Source organism: Odontesthes bonariensis, chromosome 22 (assembly GCF_027942865.1).
Source record: "Odontesthes bonariensis isolate fOdoBon6 chromosome 22, fOdoBon6.hap1, whole genome shotgun sequence".
NCBI classification, from domain to species: domain Eukaryota; kingdom Metazoa; phylum Chordata; class Actinopteri; order Atheriniformes; family Atherinopsidae; genus Odontesthes; species Odontesthes bonariensis.
The window spans coordinates 11537271-11561867 of record NC_134527.1 but is presented as its reverse complement, the minus strand read 5'-3'; the positions used below and the strand labels follow the sequence as shown (position 1 = coordinate 11561867).

Sequence of the window (24597 nt, the reverse complement as noted above, 5' to 3'; positions counted from 1 at the left end):
AATTGGCAGCTACAGGGCTTCTGTATGCACAAGCGTTCTCAAATGCTTGTACTTATTGAGAGTTATTGACAGCTTGAATATTACTATCTGCTGTAACTGGGAAATGTAGCTGAATCACATAAAATATTTATTTGGCTTTCACCTACACACAACCTCATGAATGTGGACGCTAGAGCTCAAACGCGGTTACTTTCCCTCTCTCCACCTCACACACACACACACACAAGTGCATAAATGTAACAGGGGTGTGTGTTTTCGATCATCTTTTTTGTGCATTTTCTGCTGATCATGTCCCATCACCCAGGTAACTATATGGCAACAAAAATTTCAATTGTGGTGGGAAACATCTGAAGAGATAATTAATCTGCTTTGCATCTGGGATTTAATACTTTCAACTACTGATTCAAGACCATAATAGTACTTTTATTTCAATGAGGCTTTAAAATGTCCATGTTCAATTGGGTTCGCAAGATAGGAAAAATGGACCCTTTATGCATATTGTCAAATAGTCCAACGTTTTGATTGTCAGATGTCAGGTTTATATGCACAACACCCCCATAGAGCAAATGATATAAAATCCAAACATATGGCATACCTCCATGTTCCAGCATTCTGGGAATTGTATGACTAATGAGCTACCTGCACGCAAACATCCTGGCAAGCTTCAAAGAACATTGCATTGACTTACCTTACTTTTGTAAGAGGTTAGGGTAAACCATTTGTTTTAGATTTGATACTTGTCCCCAAATGGGAAGCTTGTCTCAATAGTGTGACTGGGATTAAGTAATACAGCACAGTCATCAACATGGTTAGAGAATCTCAAAGGCAGATGAGAGCTGGTAAGTAACTGTATGCGAGTCTGAGTCATCATCCTTTGCCGACTCATCTGTAGATACAAGTGGAGTAAGCGACTGTAAATATTCACACACACACACACACACTGACATTTTTTTTTATTTTGGAATCGAAAGCATCCTTACTGATTTTATTACTTTGTCTTTAACAAACAACTTCAGACAACTTCTAATCTGATAAATGTACCCTCACTCTTAAATAGTGTATGCTCGAAACATGAAACATTTATCAAATAAGCTGACCGGTTTTTGGATGCTATGGCTTATGCTGTGTTTGTTACACATATTAAGTCATTATCTGTTCTCAGTGTACAGACCACTTGTCAGCTATGTAGTTTGCAACTAATAATCAGTGTGGGCTCCTTTGATGGTTATGAAAGGCCCAAACCTTTTTTTTTTTTTTTTCCACCCTATGGTGCCTCAAGATTCCCTGGACTTTAAAGGAGAAATATTTCCCCTTTTTTTCCCACAGGCTGACCCAATTTTATGAGGTCTTAATGAAACGAATGTGACAAGCTTTGGTCAGTATAACACAGAGAGAAACTACCACAACTCCCCTTTCTTCTATTGATTTACACCTCTTTAAATTCAGGCATAGAGTGACCCATTTGGGCTCTACTCTGCCCCTCAAATAACCCTTAAGGCACATTTTTATAGTATATAAAAAAAATAATCATGTATAAAATAGTCAACTTTAGGCACAATGAGTCATTTGTCAAACTGTTCTGAGTTGTTAAAATAGGCACCACAGAACTGTCCAGTTTTTAACACTACTGAGAACTCCATCTTGGCTCTATAAACTCTTGGCTTTTTGCCACATTCATCTTTTTTTTGTTTAAGTTTTTAACAGCTAACATTAAGAGCTATTGCTTGCGTGGCCAATATTTCATATATATTGGTTTTTGAAAAGTCATTTGCCAGTGCATTCCATGACAAATGTGGAATCAGAATTTCTATCTTCCGTCAGGTGAAAATTTAATGAACACTCATTTTAAATCAAATTTCTTCTCAGGATATGAAACCTTATACAAAGTACTGGTAGAGCATTTTTCAGCTAATTTATTTCTTCAGCTAAGTGAACTATATAACTACAGATGATATTTGATACTAACATCAAAGCAAAATGAAAGAGAAAAAGTTTAAACTTTCCATTTAATAGATACAGCTACATCATCAGAAGCTCGTCAGGGAAAATGCTCTGCATAGCCTTGTAGAGGGGTGTAAATTTAACCTTAACTTAAGGAAACATTTTAAGATACAAAGAGGGCCAAAGCAAAGCAAAATATTGCAAAGAAATTGCATGGTTGTGATTTTTTTTGAGTTAGTAGTGACTTTAGACACTCAAATATATGTTCTCAACCACAGAAAAAAAGTGTTTTTTCCATCACACATGCTTTTCTTGTTTATTTTGCCAAAAAAGAACTGTAATTATGGTGGCTCATATCTGTGCAATTTTTATCACTAGAGAGTGTTTTCAAATTCCTCTTTTGAGGAATGATATGTCTACACACCTCCAATTCAAACTCTCACATTGCAAGATGGAGACTTTATGTCACAAATTCATCCATCATCCAGCGGGGGTTAGAGGGTATAAGGATAAAGAGGGTTACATCTTGATGTGAACTACTTAAGCACCAGTGACAGGCAGGGTGCCACCCAGATTCAGGATTTCACAGTGAGCGAGAACAAGTAGATTCAGTCCTCTTTCAGAGACAGCTCTCTCTCTTTTTCTGTTGTAAAACCATAGTAAACTAGATATTTGTTATTGCAGAATATTTTTACATACTTTAAAATGTAGTTTAAAAGGTAGTTTTAAATACATTTGTAACCTGGCTTCACCTAAAACAAGAATATGAATTATCCTGTAAGTAGCTCTGTGATGCTATACTTGGGTTCAGTGGTCCTTAAGCCAATAGTTCATCAGATTTAACGGTCAGCATTTGATTAGCACTAAGCACAAAGGAAATATGAGGCTGCTGGTAATGCCATTGGCTTTGCAGACATTTGGTCATAAACCAAAGCACTGGACATATAAATGCTATTACTTAATGTTGGCATTATGATTAACAAAATGATGACAGCCATGGTGAGAACTTATCTATGTGCCAAAATTCCACCAATGGTTATCAGATATTTCACTCAAAAATATAAAAAGATTACAGGATCAGTGACAGTGGATCACCATACAAAGCCAGCTTTATCCTTTGGGAAACAAAGATGATAATGTATTAAACTGGTTATAAAAGCTGGGCATAGTCATCGGCTTGTTGATTATCCTTTAGAAGCTTCATGTTCAGCATTTGGCATTTGATGTGCAAGAAATTGATCTGACTGATAATCCACTGAGAATTATCTATGGTGGCCAAAACTGCTTTCATTTTCAATATTTTTATCTTTGAGCAGTTTTCTACTTGTTCTTGTCTGCTGTAAAGTTGGGTATAATGTGGGAGTCCTTGGGGATTGATTCAGTTTTGGAGCTAGCTTTAAGTCGCCTGTAAAGAAGTGCATATTTTGGCAATGGCTTCACTTTTCAGGCCAGTTTAAGGGAAATCCGTCCAATAGTTTCTGGGATTTTTTTTTTTTGGTTCTCCAGCAAAGTGGTGGACAGACTAGCACCCTCCCCACATCTTTGCATTTGAGGTTCTTATGGCAAGCAATGACAAATTGCTTGATTTTGTTAGAAGACACCACACTTGTGAATTGGGGAATTTATAACAAAACATTCAAACAAGACATTGGAAACACTCAAGAGGCACTGACTTGTTGTGCTTCTTGTGCATCTAACACCCTCTGCCATAACCAACAATATGTAAACATGCAGTGTCTCCCAGGAGCTCACAAGTGTCTGGTGACTGAGAATGACAAGAGAGAGGTTACGTCTCATTTACACACCCGAATTCACCGACAGCATTAAGTGAGAAAGAAAATGCTTTGATCTGTCGATCATCCACAGAAGAGAGCTGTGCTGTGGTTCAGCTGAAGGGCAGCGGACAACAGGGTTCACTGTGAGCTTTTGAAAAATGGCGTGAGATGAAAGGGTTAGTTTAACAGAAGGATGCAAATTAAATGTTGTGTCTTAGTTTATTCAGGCCAGCCAGGTGTGACTTTATTGTTGGCTTGTTAATGAAGTTCAACAGTGTTACATAATCTTTTTTTTTTTTCTAATTCTTTTTGGTGATCATCTTTTGCTGAGAATGACACTTTCCTCTATGTAATGTGTGATGAATATTTGTTGTTTATGAGCAATGATAATCTCACTCCATCACTTTATCTCCCACTCCATCTCTTCATTACCCCTTTTTTTCTGCCAAACACTGTCAGTATTTGCTTTAAATTATTTGAATGAGTCAGATTTGGTTGATTACAATCTGAACAATGATGAAGACTGCAGCTATGTTGCTTGTCTAATGAGCATCATCATTTTAATTTTTTCTATTTTGCTTTGATAAAACACACCAGCTTTCACAGTTGTTGCAGAAATGTAGATTTTCACATTTCTATCATCCAGAAAATCTTTTTTCTACAACTCAGTGACTAATTTACTGATTCTGAAAACAATTTAATGCAGCATAAATGCACAAGAACATTTAATGTAAGTTGACCATGAGGGAAAATTGCTCAGTTTACAGTTATAACATGTGTTATATGTGCTAAACTTTACTAGCATCTGTTCGAATTGGTTGTGTTCAGCCAAGTGTACTGACATTTCAAACAGCTCCCTGATCAGAATGGTTTCCACATGTCCCATAATGCACTGCACTTTCAGTAGACCTACTAATTTTCCTTGGTTCCATTGACCATCAGTCATACAACAAGCCTCTCAACAGCTTTTCATCACTCTGCTTGTGCACCTTTTTGCATGGATGCTCCTCTGCATCCGTGAGTGTGTGTGTTTGAGGGAAACCCAATTCAATTAGTTAATCTTAGAGGATGATTTGATGAAGGAGTATTAAGAGTGAGGAATGTGTTTTCTTGGCAGCCTGTTGTTTATGGAAGAGAGACACCCAATATACGGTATATTGTCACAGTGTTAAATTATGCCAGAATCCACAAGGAAAAGGAACAGTTAGTAGACAATCAGGAAGTGAAAAACGTAAAAATATAACCGTGCATTTTACAAAGTTCCATCTTAAGGGATGACAGAGATGTTTTCTTTTCAAAACTAAGTGGTAATGTCACTGATATTGACTGCATTAATGAGTGCGTACAATTCACACATTACATTTACTTCTCATTCAATAGATCCCCAGTCACTTAGGAGCCCCTATGGAGTAGTTGCTTGGTGAATATCTAATTGGATATGGATCCAAATGAATATTTTATTCATGACGGAAGAAACACAAGAACATTTGTGAGCAGGACTATCGGAGAGGAAAGTCATACAAAAGATAGATAAAGTGGTACTGGAACACAAATAGATAATGTTCTACCATCTGCATCCATTAGTGGGCACAAAACCAGCTTGTTTCCTGTTTTATGTTTCCATCCATCAAATATCTTGTCTTACATTGTTCTGTTTGAATCCATAAAAAGATCTGTTGTGCTGAGGTCTCTTGCCCAGGTTTTCAAGTACTTATGGCAGTTTGTGACAAAATGTTCTCAGGAAGTGGAGTGTGTGCAATTGCATCTGACTCGTTCAGCTTATGAAATGCTTAGTTCATGCTCATGTTCAACTGCAGACCCAGACAAAGGCATAGATATGCTGAGATTAATTATTACTCAGTCGTTAGGAATAAATAGAAAAGATGGTCAGACAATAAGTTGGCCTTTCAGATTGTAGGTTACATAACAGAATTACAGCTACTCATGTACTTGAGTTATGTTCCTGTTACAGACCTGCCAATCATAAAAAGTATCACCTGAGCTGAAAGGGTCAGGATCAAAACTGTTGCTTTCAGTGAGGGTTACAACACTCTTATTGAACAAAAGTATATTGTTGTAAATCATCTCAAGACTACTTTCTTCATAGATGGATAAAAACAATTGCTATGTTGTTTGTCATGAGGCATCAATTAATCTATTTTTATTTTTATTTTAAAGTGCAAAGTTGGAATGCAAAAGGTTGGCAGAACTGTTATTTTAGCAATTGACCAAAACAGCAATGATTGCTTATTAAAGTGCAAATCTTAACATATAACTAATATAACTGACTATTCAATATAATTCATATATGATAATGTCAGCTTACTGAATTTTACAAAAAAAAAAAATATCTTTCCATTATTTTCCATAGATGTTTTTTTTTTTCTAATTCAGGATCACCAAGAATACCCACACATGCACGATGAGAACATGCAAACTCCACACAGAAAGGCCCCAGCTGAGATTCAAACTGGGAATCTTCTTGCTGTGAGAAATTCAATATTGTGCATCCTTAATATTTAACGACAAAAGACAAGCAAAATGGCAGATATGACCTTAGAAGCTAAATTTATGGTAAAAGGTTTCACATTCTGCCAAGTATTCCATCACTGGTCTGATCTGAATCCAAGAGAGGGAACTTGATCTGCACCATCTTTGCCCTTCTTGCTTGACTTCTCACACTTTACATCTTTAAAGTAAAGTATAGGATTTGAATTTATCAGCACCTTCTGCAGACACTAAAGTGTCCGTTCCTTAGCATGGGCTCATATAAGCCCCTGAAAGAATAAAATTATGCAAAATGTTTTCGTTTCAGGGTTTAGTTGGCTTTAGTTTCCTTAAGAAAGAGTCCCTTGTCGTTTTCATCTTTTATATCTTCACTGTGCTTACTGTCCTCTTTGTCTGCCTTCCTCTCCCCAAATTTACTCCTGCTTTCATTGTTAATGTGCCTCCAATTTCTCTCCATTCACTCCTCTTCCCCTCTGCTATAATCACTTCTCTTCTCCTCAGAAACTCCCCCCTCCCCAACTCATTTCTTTCCCTAAAGCCCTATCACATGTCTGAGAGCATGCAGGACGAATTTTATATCTGTCTGCCCAGCCTCCCCTTCTCCATTTTTCACCTGTGCGGATCACTCAGCTGCCACTTCACACACCTGTGTCCCTGATGTGCTGTGTGCACAAGCCACATATGAAGCGGATGCACAACAGTAAGACGAGGCGACACAGTACAGAAAGAGATTTCCATTAATAGATGGCTTGAAAGGTGTTTTGCTTGGTTTCCTCTCATGTATAATGGATGATGTGAGCCTCTTGCACCATTGTTTGCTGATTCTAATCAGAGTCCAGTCTGTTGAATAATGAAACAGGAGGGCCAAATAAAATGTCTCAGACCTTCTTAGGGACACCTGCTGATTAAATTGCTGACCATGTTCATTACAGCATTATAGAGATTGTCATTCATTACATCATCACACACACACACACACACACACACACACACACACACTTCTTTCAGATTCTTATCCCGAGGCATTTTTGTGATGCTCTTCGATATAAACAGAAACTTACACACACATACACACGCACACATAAAACCATTACAACACTAAATGTGGTGGATTTCTGACTAGAAGATGCAGTGGAGCAGAATTGCAGTGGCATGGCAATCTATTTTTAGAAGTGTAGTGAAGGGAGCTGGATGATGTCGCAGCATGTGCTCAGTCCTCAATTTCACCACCGAACTCTATTGGATTTGCTTTTGCTATGGTGTTTACCATTAACACTGAACAATGGAGGAGCCAAAATGACTGCAAGCTTAGACAAACTTTTCAACTTGTAATTGCTGTGCAGGAAAATAGAGAAATTAGACGGATGTAAAAGCTCCAATAATGTGCAATTCAGTGCTGAAAGTTTTCAGTTTACTCAAGGAGGTCCTGTAATTGAAAGTTTTTCTGAATGAGTTTGCAGTTTTAGCAAAACATTCAGTAACCACAAAGAAAACAGGCCATCATATTTAGGGCTGTTAGGGCCTGAAGTAAGACTTGAGCACAGTTGTTAACAAAACAACTGCCTTCACATGCCACATGGCCTTGGCCAACCTGATAGATTTGTGGAAAATTTGTTTGTTTCAAGTGTACAACTGATTATTTATGTTTTTGAATTGTTGTTGTTGTTGTTTTATTGTATTCTGGTGGGGTCTTCACCTCATTGTTTCAGTTGTAACCCTGGGAATAAGTTCAACAGAGTGCAAATCAGAAGCTCCGAGATATAAAAGAAGAAACATCAAATGAGTGCAGAACTGTTCTGTCTGTGAGTGTGAGCTCCATGCTTGCTGTGCTGGACGGGCCTTAATAATTGACGCAGCTGCCAAGGAGGAGCTGCACACCCATAGATTACCCTGTCGTCAGGGGGATTCTTCAGCATAAATATGACTGCCTGCATCTTTCCTTCTTCGTGACGGTTATTCAAATGGAAATTTTCACCCAACTACACATTGGGACTACACAATAGGTCACTGTAGGTTGGTACTGCTTCTCAGGGGTTAAAACTTAGTTTTAGCATTTAGGTTAGACTCAAGTTAAGGTCAGGGTTAGGCTAAAGCAGTCAACTGTGATGAGAAAGGCTAGAATGGAGGGGCCACGAAATGTATTGTACCATAGTCAACCCTTATAGAGAGAGCTGACGAGTCATGTTCCTGAGTGTGATGAAGGATATGAACAGTTGATAAGCTGTTAAACTTTGCATGTCAGTTGTCTTACTGTACAATTGGGACAAATTTAGAAAAATAAAGGAAAAGAGAGCAAAAGTTGGAAAGTGAAAGTTGAATACCGTACCTTCTAACAAAAGTTTTCAGACTCACAAAGGCTATTTAGACGTAGGTGCACATGTTAGTACAAGGCAATCAAATCCTTTTCCATTACCAGCATTAGGTTGCTTGCGCTCAAGTTCATGCACACACACTTAGAACTTGGGTTATCTAGATAGTAATTACAATGTCCTCTCAGAAGACAGGCCTGTGAGTCAATAAAACAGGAAGGCATACAGTTACAAGGTATTCTAAAGGCGGTGGTGGACCACAATGTCCAATAAGCTCAACTTTCTGGGAAAGAGTGTTTAATTTTTTATTATAACCAACAAAGTCAGCTGTACTTAGTGGAATTAAATGTGTCTTGCGGGGTAACTGCTATGCAAACTTGTGAAATCAATAGTTTCAGAGCAACCATGTGACATGCTCAGGGTCACTCATGCTGATAAAAAGAAGTACTCTGGAGTCTGCAGAGTCATTTGACAAAGATCTGAACGCTGTTTTAAACTTTTTTCCATTGCAAATAAACAGGTGTTGGCAGATGTTAGTAAAAAAAATTTTTGTCCTGTTTGAAAGGAGGGTTAAAGATAATGTGTCTTTTATTGCCAGCTGTTACCTGGACTTACTTCTTATGCGCTGATGAACTACAACATTAAAACCTCTAACAGGTAAAGTGATCAGTATTAATCATTGTTTTAAAATGCTTTGTTCTGCTGTGGAAACGTCTGTCCTGCAATCTGAGTGGTTGTTACTTTGTCAAGCATGAACCATTTAAACATTATTACAGACCAACCTTCCCTAAACCATGTTTACAGCTCTATCAACATTTTCAAAAAAAACCAATCTGATTTAGGAGGCTGTTTTCAAACACTGTTGACATTTCAATATCACCCCTTTATTTGATACAGATTCTGGGGCTAGCCGCTTCCCTCTATCTGGCATAATGTCACATAGGAATAAATGGTCATCATTTCAAATGCGGAATATTCTCACAGGCATTGTGTTTAGTCAAGGACTACTTTGTTGCCTAACCATCATTGTACAGTTTCAGAGTGACAGACAGAGTGGGTAATTTGTAACCCTAAAGGAGATACGCTACTGCCTGCACTGCCTCTGAATATCTCCTGTTTCTACACTGCAGTATGATCAGTTTAATTCTTTTGCTTGTTTTTCAAAGGAGCTGCTTGATTGTCAAGTTGGTTCACTCAACACACACTGGATTCTTTTTAATTAGTTTGTTATATGGCATGCGCCTTACCTTTGTGAGCAGTCAGTCTCCTGTTTAGATTGAGAGATGTGATTGGCAGCTAAAGGATTGCGTTGTATGCAATCCGTTGTGTAGTGTTGTATTCAAGGAACACAGGGTTCCTCGAATACAACACAAGGTACAAATATGTACCTTATTTTTCATTTGGATGGTAAAATATTGTCTTTAGAATAACTTCATGTAAAACTTACATGAATATAATTTGTAAACTTAAATCATACTACAATCTTTTCATCATTGTCTCTCCTCTGTTACCCCCTGTATCCTGTTACTTTCAAACTTCCCTCACACACGGTCACTTCAGGAACATAAGGAGATTGATGTCAGTCAACCAGACCCTTAAAGTAAATGGAAAAGATCCTCATGATATGGAATTGGACCTATATATGGTTAAATTGGTTTCTGCTGAATATTGTAGTCTGTTGAGTCTCCAATAGTAACCATAAGACAAAGGACTTAAAGGATAACTGCGGTATTTTCAACATTAAGCCTCTTTTCTGAGTCGTCTGCAATGTTTTAGAACCCCCCCTCACCGCTTTTTTGATGTTTACTGCTGTCTCCGGTATTTGCCTAATTTTGATTCTTCTCAACCTGCTTCAGAATGGTAAGTCATGTGCATGTCCAAAAAGGTCCGTAAAAGCACAATAAACGTCCGTTTAAAAAAATCATCAACTCACCGGAGTGGTTACTGGTGTGCACTGGTAATCCATATCAAATTTCGTTGTGAAAAGTTGCTTCTGTCGTGTTTTATTTGGCAGCTCGTTCATGCTCGAACTATTTTCTTAGCCACCTCACAGCCGTGGATAAACTTCCGCTCAGCAGTTGAATCTGACTTTTCGTTTCGGTGAAGGAGTAATATCAACGAACATCCAGTCTTCAATAGAACTCAATGGGATTTACAAAATGTCAAATAAAACACGACAGAAGCAACTTTTCGGAACGAAATTTGATATGGATTACCAGTGCACACCAGTAACCACTCCGGTGAGTTGATGATTTTGAAAACGGACGTTTATGGTGCTTTTACGGACCTTTTTGGACATGCACATGACTTGCCATTCTGAAGCAGGTTGAGATGAATCAAAATTAGGCAAATACCGGAGACAGCAGTAAACATCAAAAAAGCGGTGAGGGGGGTTCTAAAACATTGCAGATGACTCAGAAAAGAGACTTAATGTTGAAAATACTTAATGTTGAAAATACCGCAGTTATCCTTTAAGCGACAGATGCAGTACCTTGGTTATGGAGCCCCTCTTATCTATTTTCTCACATATCCAAGCAATCAGTTTCACTTGATGTCAAGGTTAAGCAATTTTCCTGACACATGGATACAGTCGTACATGCAAATGCAATCCCCTGGTTGGAGTTTTAACCACCAACGCATACTGAGGTCATACTGAGAAATTAAATCTAGCTAAAACAATCCTTCACTCTATCTCCTGCTGCTGTCTGAGGCTAAGATTGGCTGAAAAGAGGAGATAAAACAGCTGCATCTTAATCTGTGGGTGGCGCAAGCCTACAAAGAAGCCAATTAGGATTATAATTTATAGTTCCCTTGCCCTTTTCTCCTTTTCTCCCCTTCCCGTTTCTCTTGTCTCTCACTCACCCACCTCCCTCCATGAATTAATGTCTTTATGTGTGTCGTGTGTGTGTTCCCACAGAGCAGCACGAGCATTTGGAGAGTACCTGTCCCACACAAACCCTGAAAACCGAAACGGATCAGGTCAGCGTCTCTTGTCATCCTGCTATTTGTCCATCCCTCTATCCTACTCTGTGTATACCTTTGAGGTTTTAATCCTTCCTCCACCTGCTTCACCTCATCCTCTATTGAAATGCCAGGCTGTGCTCACTGGTGTGTCACTACAGAAGCCGATAACCGAAGAATGATGTTGATGTTATCCTGTGTGTCATCCTGAGCTTATGTTTCTTTTCTCCTTTCTCTATTTCTTTCTCTTTAGCACCTGGGTATATTTCTCATTCTTGAACACTCATATTTTTTCTTTTATTTATATCCATCTCCCTTTTTCACACTCTAGCTCATCTTCTGTGTGAAACCTTGGTGGGTCCTGATCCAGAGTCGCCAAGTGACACGACTGGCTCCGACAATAACAACCACCTCCCTCCCTGCTCCACCATCAAGGGCTGTGAGGACAAACCGGAGCCCAGACGAGCAAAAGAGAAGCTGGGCTTACTGCACCCTCCTCCCCCCTCTATCACTATTTCTACAAAGCCTTCGCGTCTGTCCCTGGAACGCAGCTTCTCAGCAGAAGAAGACCAACAGAAGTCGGTGGAGTGCACCCTGCAACCTGCCCGTGTGTACACCATCACCACCAAGCACGGTATGTTGATGAGCAGCGGTCAAGGCAGCAAGGAGAGCCTAGAACTGGATATCCTAAAAGAGAAGTCAGGCCGTGGTGGGGTGGGGTCTAGAGGTGGCTCGATCCAGCCCTCCACCTCCCCATCTTCTGCTTCATCATCTCCAACCCAATATCAGCGTGCAGGCAGCAGCCGCGGAGCCAGCCACCATCACAGCAACCATCACAGTAATCCCCACCACCACCACACCGTCTCCAGCATGAATGCCCCTTCCAGCAGTGGTGGAAGTAGCGGGGCAAGTGGAAGCAGCAGTAGCAATCAGCAGCAGCTAACTATTGCAGGGTCCCACTCCCATCATACATCACATCACCACTCCCATCACCACCATCACTTGTCCCAACCGCCGCTGCAGACCTCAGTCAGCGCACACAACATTCGTGGCTGGGGTGAAGGTGGAAAAGGGGAGGCTGAGTGCAGCGGGCTGGCTTGCGACTCATGCACCGGGACTCCCTCTCGCAGCCAGGGCTCACTGGACTTGGAGAGCACGTCCCGAGAGGCAGGCAAGCAGCACCGACGCCTAGAGCGGATGTGGAGTGTGGACCGGGTGACTGGGATGGAGAGAGGTGAGATGGTGGAGGACACAGAGTGAGGGAGGCACTAAAATCCAAAAAAAGGGAGGAAGGTGGGTGGCCCTACAACTGGGATTTGAAATGTTGATATTGGACCAGAGAAGAAATAACATTTCATTATTTTCAATAACTTGCACAATTGGCGATGAGACTGATGTTGTTTAAACAATTTCTGTCATTCAAGATACAGTGACCTGCATCAGTTTGGATACCTGTAGAGAATAATTATTTACTTGTTCAGTTAGTACTTCAGTGAGTAAGAGATGGTCTGGTTTCCAAGGCTTTAAAAGAAATGTTTAAAAAAAAGGACACATTTCTTTTATGTTGAATGCAAGGCCAGCCTTTTTTAAACATGTTCATTTAGCAAATTAAAAGATGAAATTGAGAAAAAACGAAAAAACCCACAAAGCTATGTAAAAGAAAAAACATGACCTCATACTTTTTACACAAATTAGAAGCTATAACCTTTAATAGAGGTTTGTTGTATGATTGTATTAAGTTTAGAGCTATTGTTTCTGTTTTTACAGATTCCAGGTTTTCAGTCAGAATGAGGGATCCAGTTGGACCAATTTATCTTTCTATGGTCCAGTTTTCAACACTTTAGTTATAGCTTCATAATACCTCAAATTATAAGCATCAAACAAATCTCATCCTAAATGTTTGGTTAGATACAAAAGTAATTGTTTTAAGTTATTTTACTTTTGAAGAGAAATCTAACTAAATGGAAAAAAACATCTAATTCTTCTGATATCTGGTGGGGATTGCAGGTTCGATGTTACCTGTGACGTTGTGGTCTGTATTTCTGACTCCTCGTCTCTCCGTCTCTCTTGTGCCGTCTCCTCCTTTGTGTCTCCCTCTCTCCATTTGTGGAATGGTGGACTGTGAAGTGCTGGTGCTGTTGCTGGTTTTGTGCTTTAAGTTTACATTTATTGCAACATTTGCAAACACAGCACATAGAATTTACTTATTTATTGGGGGCCTAGCAGCGAAGCTGCGAAGGCACCCATTGTGTTAGTAGCTTTTCTTATTATTATTGATCCGTTTCTGCTGCAATTGAAGTCTATGGCAGCCCCATTAACGCAATGCGAGAAAGTTGTGAAATTTTGCACACGTAATCAGCCAAGTGCCAAAGCCAAAGTCAAGAATTTTCATGACCCAAGAACTTACTCTCTAGCGCCACCAACACGCCAAAGTTCAAAGTGCATTCAGCCTAATAACTTTGGACTACTTGGTCCAAATTTCACAAATAAGGCATCGTTGGAATCCTTGGATCATGCCGAGTCCAACGCACCCTATGACGTCAATTTGCGTATACTTAGATTTTCCGCCATTTTGAATTTTATCAAAAAGCTTAAAAAAGCATTTCAGGTCACAGAGATTGTCCAATTATCACGAAACTTGGCACATAGACTCTTAAGACCAAGCCGCACAAAAGTTATCGTGTGGAATTTTTAATTAGGCTTCCGTTTCTTTATAAAAGCCAATCAAACTCGAGGTTGACGCCCCCAAACCGGAAGTGAGGTCATATCTTGGCAACCATTTGATATTATGACGTCAAACTTCTAACACAGACTCAAGACCACGAAGGTAAGAGGCCCAAGAAGTTTGATGACGTTTGGCCAATAGGTGGCGCTATAAGCAGCAAAAATGCATTTTTGCTCATATCTTTGGAGCCCTTGGTCCAAATGTCACAAATGAGGTATCATTTTAATCCCTCGATATAGTCGAGGTCAACGCACCTCATGACGTCATCAGCGCCATCTTGGATTTACCGCCATTTTGAATTTAATCGAAAACCTTAAAAAAGCATTTCAGGCCACGCAGATTGCCTAATCATCACAGGACTTGGCACATAGAATCTTCAGACCAAGCCGCACATAAGTTATTACGTGGATTTTTTTATTACACTTCCGTTTACCCGCGGCAGCCAATCAAACTCTACGCCGACACGCAAACGGGACATTTGGCCATATCTCTGCAATGCATTGATGTATCGATGCCAAACTTGGTGCATGGACTCACGAAGCCTTCCTGAGCAGCCCAAGCCTTCCCTATTGTGCCATTCTGCTAGGCCCCCATATCGCTGCTTGCAGCTATATTTTATTTTTGTCTTTTGTCTGCTTAACTTTGGAATCCTCATTTTTCTCTCCAATTGCAGAGGAAACTAACTGGTTCCCCAAGGAAAATATGTTCTCCTTTCAAACAGCCACAACAACCATGCAGGCGTGAGTGTTCAACCATCGAGCACACGTGAACATGTACACTAAATGTGCACACAGTACCATTTTTAGCATATGTGCTATCTGAAAGGTTAACTTGGATTAATGATACTGCCATTTTAGACCACTAATTACAAATGGCCATTTTACATCTAACTTAACAGCATTGACACCCTTTTCCCACATCTGATATTGGTTAAAGATTAATTTGAAATTTTCCTGGCTGCTGTGCAGCGTTTGCATTTCAGTAAGTTATGAAAATCATCTTCCAAATCCCTAAAACTTGCTCAAGGAAGACAATTCATCATAATGAATGATTGAAGTAGTCAGTGTTAAGTTAAATAATTGATGGCCAGTAAGGCTTTTGCTAGCAGTGTTTATCAGAGAGCAGTTTCTGTTGGTTTATGAAAAGGCAAAAAAAAAGAAAGAAAGAGCCAAATCGTCTAAAATGTGTTGTTTAAGGTACTACACATTTGGTATTGAAATTACAGGATAATCTGTTGACAAGTAATAACTTGTTTATTGTTTAACTTTAAGTCTACTAAATGAATCTGAACAAATGCATACATGCGTATCAGAAATGTTGGGTTTATGCAAGTAGTAGTTCATAGTAGTTGATGGGCTGGATCAAACATAAAGAAATGAAAGCAATGCAACGCGGATGTGAATGTGAATATGACTCTGTGCTTCTGGATTCAAGTTCTTGTGAGTATCCGGCTTTGAAAGCAAAATGAGATTCGGTCTCTATATCACCTGTAGCTATAGAAGATATCTCAGCTGTCATAACCAGTTTATATCAAAATGTAGAGTCCCCTGGGGTTTACTGTAAACTGTCTGTATCATCACTGTCATGTTATCTCTTTTAAGGTGTACGTTTTGCACCTTCTCCTCTAATCTAGCATCAGATGTGTGTTTGCCCATGATTAGAGCACAAAGTCAGCTGACATATTCTAAAAGTGTTTGCTTATTTGGCCTGTTGAGTAAACACAGGTCAACACCAATTATGTGCATCATGAGTTGACATTTTATTTATGGAGGTTAAACACTGACACGCTCTTCTCTTTCTCTTGCCTCTCTTCTTGCATTCTAATTAACCTTGGGACTCTCCAACAGGATATCGTGAGTATTCCTCATTGCCTGCATTTCTTAATCTTTTTTTTTTTTTTTGCTGACCTCTCGTCCTTAACATCTCCTCTTCAACTTTTATGTCTACATTTAACCTTCATCCATATGTGGAGAGACAGAAAACAAATCACTACAATATAAAACCAGGGATTTTCCAGTATAGATGTGTTCGTATGCATGAGCCAGTGTCTGGGTTTGAACAGGTGTCTCTTTCAATCTGTTTAAGGTGGTTTGGTTTTTTTGAGGATTTTTCTAAAGGTTTATTTTTTGATTGACAGTTGTGAATAGTCAGGTATAGACTTGTCAACATAAAATGAAGCCTTTTAATTCAAGCAAAAAGCCAAAAGGAGAAAGTCACGGGACTTTCATCCAACAGAATGGATAAAGTCCAGTATAGTATACTACTGCTGAGTAAGTTTGCCAAAATTCAAGAAAATCCATCCAGCAGTTCTGTCAGTTTGGCACACACACACGCACACACACACGCACACACACACACACACACACACACACACACACACACACACACACACACACACACACACACAGGTCATGAGAATAGATGGGATAATATTTGCAGCAGTTATGTTAGTATACTGTAATCCCACTCACCAGCCATCCTAATTATCACTGAAACAATGCTGGCTGACTTCAGCTGTGTCTGAAAGCAAATGTGGAAATTAGCTTTTGGGAGGTTTTAATAAGAACAAGCATTTATAGTGTTAAATTGTGGTTCTTAGTGTTTACTCCTCTGAAATAATTCAATTGTAGTCCTAGAATAAGTCAATTGTAAGTATAATTACAAAAAATCCAGTGCAGATAAGTATCTGGGACAAAGTATGTTGTGTGCACCACTAACTTCTCCCTAATGATTCCTGCTAACATTATTAACACTGACTATTTTACCAAGCTCAAACCCGACATTTCATTCTGCAAACCCCCAGCTACAGCACACCTTAACTAACTAAGCCCAACTAACATGAGCTGCTACTGAACTGTCAAATGTGTGGTAGGTACATAGGTCCACAGTGCAAAAACAGGTGGGACTTGTCACCTGACCAAAGAACAGCTGAAAATGAAAGTAAGCTGGATAATACAAACCGGATCCAAGTCCCGTGCTTGATCCGTTATTGCTAGATTTCCCAATTTTATGGTAAATCAGGAAATAAGCATGAAACATTTTCAAGCAGATGGAAACAAATTACGCATTTTTTTGTGACACTCCAAACCACTCTCAAAGTAATGTATTACAATTGGGGTTTTCTTTTAATGTTGCTCTGTGGATACCACAAACCATAATGTTGTCCGAAATCTTACCAAGTGTTTCAGTTAATTAAAAATTGATAAATAGATAAAGTTAGTTAGGTTCCTAAACCTAACAAAGTAGCCAGTAAAAACAAAATGGAATTTAAATACATGAAGTGTTAAAAGTACTTGATCAAACTGGAGATGAAAACCTGTTACCACCAGTGTGACTTCTTATTTGACAATTTCACAAAATTCAGTCAGAATATACTCCTATTTGTAATCTTTTAGCGTCCTCACACAAAAAGGTGAGTCCAAAACCTGCACTGTTCAGTCTAATTCTCTTACCTCCAAATGCAAAAGAAAGCAAACATTCTTAGTGTAACATGTGGAACACATGTGGAAGCGTGTCAATAAACAGAAATAGGCCCCCTGAAAAAAAGAAATAAATAAATAATTTAAAAAAAAAGGCATCTCACAGCTTTTACCGTGAAACGAATGCTCTTTGAACTGTAGACAAATGTGACTGTGACACATGTTGATGTGAGATTGGGTTTTCAGATGGCCAAGATAATCTCCGGCACCTAGATTAAACATTTGGGGTTTATTCTAGCATTATTTAAGTATTAAGTCTGATGTCAAGATCTATTTTTATATTATGATGAAAAGACCCAAACCAACAACAAATTCATAACCAGTCATAAACATAACCTGGCTATCTGCAGTATTTTATTGGTACCAAAGGCCTACACAGTCATTTAAAACTATCAAAAAGGAGCGTGTGTTAGCCTGTGTTACTCTGCGTTGCGTTATAAATGATTAAAAATATCTCACACAATCCTGGTGTTTTAAAAGCTCACCAGAGTTTGAAAAATGTATAAATCTATATATTAAATTAACTCCTCTTTCAGTGATGCTTGAAGTCCTGATGTTACCAGTAAATTCTTGATCTTTTCTGACAAATTCTTAAAACTTAATTAAGTCAATTTCATGACTTGGTTTGAGTTACACAAGTTTGTAACTAAGCTTGAGTGTGTCACAATGGGCTTGGACGTTTTAAGGGATAAATTAACAACACAGTTTTGGCTTTATCTACCCACAGTCAAGTACTGTTAAACATATTACTCTCGATGTTTTGCAGGCTGTTGGAGCCCAGTCTGACTTTGTCTCCTATTTGGACACAAACAGCTTTATAGGTTCGTTAACAGCAACAAACTCTGCTAAAAACACACACACTGAAAGTGATGCATTTCACACTATATTGTACTGACAGAGGAATCACTTCCTGAGTGTTGGGAAAATCATTTCAGTGGCTGATGTAAATGAGACCTCAAGTTTCCACAAAAAAAAAAAAAAAACTCTTTCTATGGAGAGCTTTTAATTGGGTTATAGCTTCAACATAAAAAAAATTAACTAAAACTAACTTCCCCTTTAAAAACTGAGCATGGACATACTGACTTGTTTCATAAGGTCATAAAATCAGTTATTCTGCTGGATTATGTCACATGCGAATGGGTAAGTTTCTTGCAGGGGTGAATAGAAAATATGATTCGAGCCTCTGATTTGATCTGACCCTCTGGTCTTTGTTGTCAAAGCTATCTGCTGCCACACCTACAAAGGTATCCACCTCACAGCCAAATAAACCCTGCAGCTAAAAGCCATGGCATCAGCCTCCCTGCATGGTCTTACCCCTCAATATGCCAGCATTCTCCCTCTCTCATCCCTTTAATACTGTGCCACGTCCTGGCAGGGCTTTCCGGGGATTTATGCAGAGAAAAAGGAGAGAAAGGGAGCAGGATTCAGCAGAAGTCATCCAGAGGTACGAAGCGTCACCCTGCCAGGCCCTGCTTTTCTTAAGAGATGTTCGTTTCGCTCTCGTTTCAGGCTATAGCTCTACTGTTGCTTATTTGCAACCGTATCTAATGTGACTAAGCCAAGCAGTCAGAACGTGGCACTTGAAGGTGGAAGGATGTCAGCAGGTTTCAAAGGGACCAAAACAGAATCTGCTTGCAGTGTCTCAGTTTGTAGGGCAGAGTTGTGCCAGCCTTACTCATTGACTGTTATTCTTTAATAAAACTGAAAAGATCAAAACAAGCACATGTAATGTGAGTGATTAAAAGGTTTAACCAACACATTAACAGGTACTAGTGGATAAATCATGTTCAGTCCTGTTAAACTGATTTGTGAAAAACACTTCAGCATTTAAACTTACAGTGCAGCACAACCTGCTGTTTTACTGCATCGATACGATTCATTGGATTTTCTCCTCACAAACACTTCCCTTTAAATACAGTTATAAAGACAAGAGATACAATTTTAAAAGCCTTCGGACAGATTGAGATTCTGTTACACTTGAAAGAGTAATGACTTCACTAACAAGTTCAGAAACCATCCCACTCAGGCCCAGATGCTCTGTCACAAAGGGGCAGATGGTGAATGTGACACCAGGCAGTACATCTCAGTTCCTCTGACATGCCAGCGTCTTCCATCTGCAGTGTCAGCATCATTAAAACCGTGTGTCTGAGCATGAAGAAACTGAAGACCAAATTTAGGAGGTAGTGTGTAACATTGAGGGCAGTCTGTTGGTAGAAATGTGTAAACTCAGGTCTTCTTCCACCGAGTCCACCATGTTCTGATGCCATGCTACAGTCGCCTAAAGGAGACAAACCCAACATTGACTCCAGTCGGTTGCATTCTGATACTTTGCTAATTGTTATTAAATCCTATATACTGCTCTTTGTTCTAAAATCCAGATCAAACAGCAAAACCTGCTCCATGTGAATGAAATGACTAAACATTAGAGATCCTCAGTGCCCATCTTTTTTTAACCAACAGAAAATACTTTAAGAGATTCTCTACTGAGATGTTCCCATTTTTAATACTGAAAGGATTTTTGTATTTCCTGTTTCTTAAGACAGTAAATTTTAATAAAGGGGTTAAAAATTAGTGTGGAGTTCTCTTCAATGGGACATGTTCACTTTGCTCCATATCATTCATACATAGATAAGCCCTGCAAATAATGTGCTGTCTGGGTATGGGTTTTATAGGTAGTTTTTTCCAGAAAAGACATCCTCTAATAGCTGTACACTATTAGTGAGAATTCAGTGCATCACTATTATATGGTCTTGGTTAAAATGATAATCTAAACAACTAGGCAGCAAGTTCTGATTTAAAGCTGCAGTCTGCAACTCTTTTTCAAGCATAATGCCTGGAACTGTCCGGGGATTCTGAAAGTAGTACATTAAATACCCCAATACAAAAAAAAAATGAGTTCTCTAGGTCCCCTATATGTCCCGCTAGGTCCCACCAAAGCCAGCAGGTTTGTTTACAAAATTGCAGACCGGACCGGTAAAAGGTAACCAATCAGGTTACGAGCTGGGCTCTGCTGCCTGTCAATCACCGATTGTGCACGCGCGATACAAGGTAGGCTCGTCCCCACGCTTATTTATCTAGACTATTGAACTTCATTACGGGCTAGTCTACTTACTGTGTCTTCCATGATCGCAAATGACAGGTGAGTTGATGAATGAGGAGTCGTGTACGCGCATCTGGCGTGCACGTAGACGTGCACGAGTTCTCATGTGTTTTGATGGGGCGGGACAGGAAGTTGAATAACTTTTTATTTTTCGGTTAAAAAATAAGCATTTCTTGCATTTTGCGACTACGGAGGTCACCGTTTTCAACTTCAAGCGTTCTGATAGATCATGTAAACTCTTAAAATGCCAAAAATTAGGACTTTACGTATGACAACAACAAATCCTGCAGACTGCAGCTTTAAGACACCTAATTGATGACTAATAAAAAAAAGCAAGCTTGGTGAATGTCTGTGACAGTCAGCCAGCCATAATATTCTTAACCGAAGTCAGACATGCCACACATCAACACTTCAACATGAAAACCGATGGATGCAACTATTCACAAGTATTAGAATTTTACATCTAATCAATCTGTAGAGATCAATTGGTTAAAAATGTTTTGGGTTTTTCTTCAAGTCCAAAAAATTTTGGCCAAAAATGAACAGATGAAAGAAAGGTAGGCAGCAGAAAATCGGAACAACAAAAATGTGCAAATATACAAAAGAACTCAAAGAAAATAAGTATTGATGTCATACAGAGTTACAGAAATAGCTGAAGAAGGCATTAGAGGACCTGTCAGACTGTCGTTAGCCGGAGGCTATTGCTTCTTCTCTTTCTGTTTAAATCTCATTAAATTTCTCCTCACCTTCACTTTGTGTCCATGAATTAGTATGTTCAGAAGGTCTTTACAAAGGCGCAAAGCAACTGATGTTGCTAATAAATGTATTGGCACCTCTTTAAACCAAATAGACTAATGATGTTTACCCTGTCTGGGTAACAGAGAAATTCATGGTTTGATGTTTTAAGTTTAATGTTCTGCTGACATTATTATGGAGGTTAACCGATGACTAAGAGACTGCAAACGTGTTTCCTATCTTTTAATGCTGCCTCTGTATTTATGTGCCTCCCTGCCACCAGATAAACATACTTCCCACTCACACATAACCACATGCAGATACCATTAATAATGAGTGTTGACTGGTTGCTGGTGAACAGAAACTGTGTGCTGCGGTGACATGGGAGGGGCCCAGAAAGATAAAAGGATGTTTATCTGGGGCTTATGCATAGAACATTATGTCAGCATCAGGCAGCAAGTCGTAGGGAAAAAAAACACCCAAAAAATCTTTGTTGTTATCAAAGACACTAAGTGCAACGACAATTGGAATACAGTAATGCAAAACCTATGCATTTAATAATTTATAGACTTCAATTACATAGTTTTGAGGGAACAATTTATTGTTACCAGGAGACATGAAAATCCTTGTCAACTTTTATGAGCACTTGAACTCCTCAATACTCACCTACTAACGTTAGAAGCTAATATATACGTAAACAAAACCTTGGAAACTGAAAACAAAAGAGAAAGAATATGCGCATAATTATAGTTTGGTAGCATTGTCTGAGTGGTTAGCTCTTAATTTGTTGGAATTTGTGTGGTCTGTGTGTGATCTATGTTATCTGCTTTTAGGTCGACACTCCCTTCTATGAATGCCTCTCATTCATTAAGAAATGCCCGATTACATATTCTGTTTTAGTGTCCATAATTCTTTTCCAAGAATGTACTGTACAGTCTTTGAATGCCATCTAACCAAATCCATAATGCGTTAGAGGCTAGAATACATGATAATTTGCTAAATGATAACTCACAAACAAGTCCAGCTATGCACAACCTGTTCATTCTTACCCTGATGACATCACATACAGGACTGACATTTTGTCTGAAAACCACGGTGTCACAAATCAATAAAGCCTTTTGATAGTTTTCAACATGCCATAAAAGTTCAACCAAATCACAGCCTTTTCTATGTGTAACCAAGTAGTTTTTAAACCTAGCCAAGGTATTCTGTTGTCTAAATCTAAACATGTTGTTTTGATCCCTATAATCAACCAAACAGTAAGTGAAATCAGTAGGAAAACATTGACTGATTAAAATTGATAAAAGAATCGCGGTTCAAAGTCCTGTGAAGAGAGAATCAGAATCAGAAAAACTGTCAGTATTACCTCAAATAACAGGCTTGTTCACAAGAAATCTCAACAGTAAAGCAAGTACGATGTTGGAAGACAGAGATGAATACGTTTCGATTTTGGATTTTTGTTTTTTCCCTATAGTTTGTTTAATGAGTCATATTTTAGTTACGATGTTCATGTCTTCTCTCTGTTTCCCTTTATTATAGATCATGAGCAACAGCAAAGAGTTCAAACCATGTTGCTTTCAAAGACATTGATTGGAGGTCTATCTAGACATTAAATGTGAAGTGACCATTAGTGATAATGACATACATTGTTTAAGGTATGGGTAACTGAGACATGGTTTGGATCTTTATGGAAACACTACATGCGTCTTTGTTGTATTTAATTGCTCGGTGTGTCTTCTTTTATAAAAGAAGCTCAGCTGGTTACTCTAATGTCTTCCTCTGAAAAAAAAATCAAAAAGTGTTTGGTTTCCCTTTCAACTATTGTGTCGATGGTCTGTTTTTCATAAGCAGGCTGTGATTACCTAGTTGTCTCTTTTTAACCTTTTGTGGAAACAGAATCTTGACACCTAAGAATTCTTTTTTTTTTATCTTCTTGTCTGACTCTCTCTCACCCACCCACCACTTCCTCTTTCTCTTCTTCATATTCTGTCCTCCTTTACCCCTCCTCTGCTTTCCTTTTGCTCCCTACAGGAACTTCCGGAAGCATCTTCGGATGGTGGGCAGCAGAAGGATTAAAGCGCAGAGTGAGTCAGATGTGTCTATGTGTGTGTGTGGTTGATGTGTTTGCTCAGATTGACTGGGATGTTGTTCACCCTGCCATCATCAGTTGGGTTTTTCTCTTTTTTTCCCCTTATTTGTCTTGAATGTGTGTGTGTGGTTTTGCATGTGTGCGTCTTTTTCTGTGTGCTACTTTGCCTCACTGTATTTCCTTGAGGATATACATTTATCAGTGTGTGTTTGATTGCCAGTTATATGATTCTGTGCACATATGTGTACAAACTGTATAAGCATGTACTATGTTCTGAGCTATTGGGGGCATTTCTCTGTTGTATCTTTTTGGATGATTGTTTGTCTTTTTTGGTTGGCTGGTAAATCTAAAAAAAAAAAGAAAGAAAAAAAACAAGGTACCGATTAGCAATAATATAATAATGATAATGTCGTGCTCCTCTCCTAATCAATTAAGAATGCGAGGTTTCCAAAATCTATAAATTCCTTTGTCCATACCCAGGCAGTTTTATGGTTAAGACTTTACTTTCTGAGCCACAGTTATATCAGAACCAATGTAGTAATGAAGAAGTTTTGTAAAACATCTTGGGTAGTAAATTGTTGTTCTGTCTTTTGTTATTTGAAATTCTATTTTCACACCAGTCTGTAGAGATACACTTGAATCCAAATTGACGTTTGTATAACTGCCAACAGTAATGTCAAAGTTTTTCTAAACCTTATGCCTACCAGTACCCCTGCTTTGACAATGAAATTGTTCCACTGGAGCTTGATTCCTTTTCAGATGTATAATTTTTCATCACATCCTTGCATAGCTTTGTGTGAGACAACATTGTCCTCATGTATACAGAATTGGATGGCAAGGCATGTAGTCAAGTTAGCCTAAGTGCATTTAGAGACAGTTTGGTTCTAGATATTTTTTAACAACCACAGCATTTGTGATGATATCACAAAACCTGTTGAACTACAACTTGCAAGTATTTTGCAAAGGACCTCCATT

General features: G+C 38.8%; 1 protein-coding gene across 1 annotated transcript in view; it reads left to right on the top strand.

Annotated features, from left to right (window-relative positions):
- Positions 1-24597, top strand: part of nsmfa (NMDA receptor synaptonuclear signaling and neuronal migration factor a) — a 42597-nt gene that overhangs the window by 1713 nt on the left and 16287 nt on the right. The window contains 5 exon segments of the mRNA XM_075456206.1: positions 11451-11512; positions 11826-12728; positions 14893-14965; positions 19074-19142; positions 23565-23617. Of these exon segments, the coding sequence (XP_075312321.1) occupies positions 11451-11512; positions 11826-12728; positions 14893-14965; positions 19074-19142; positions 23565-23617 (1160 nt within the window).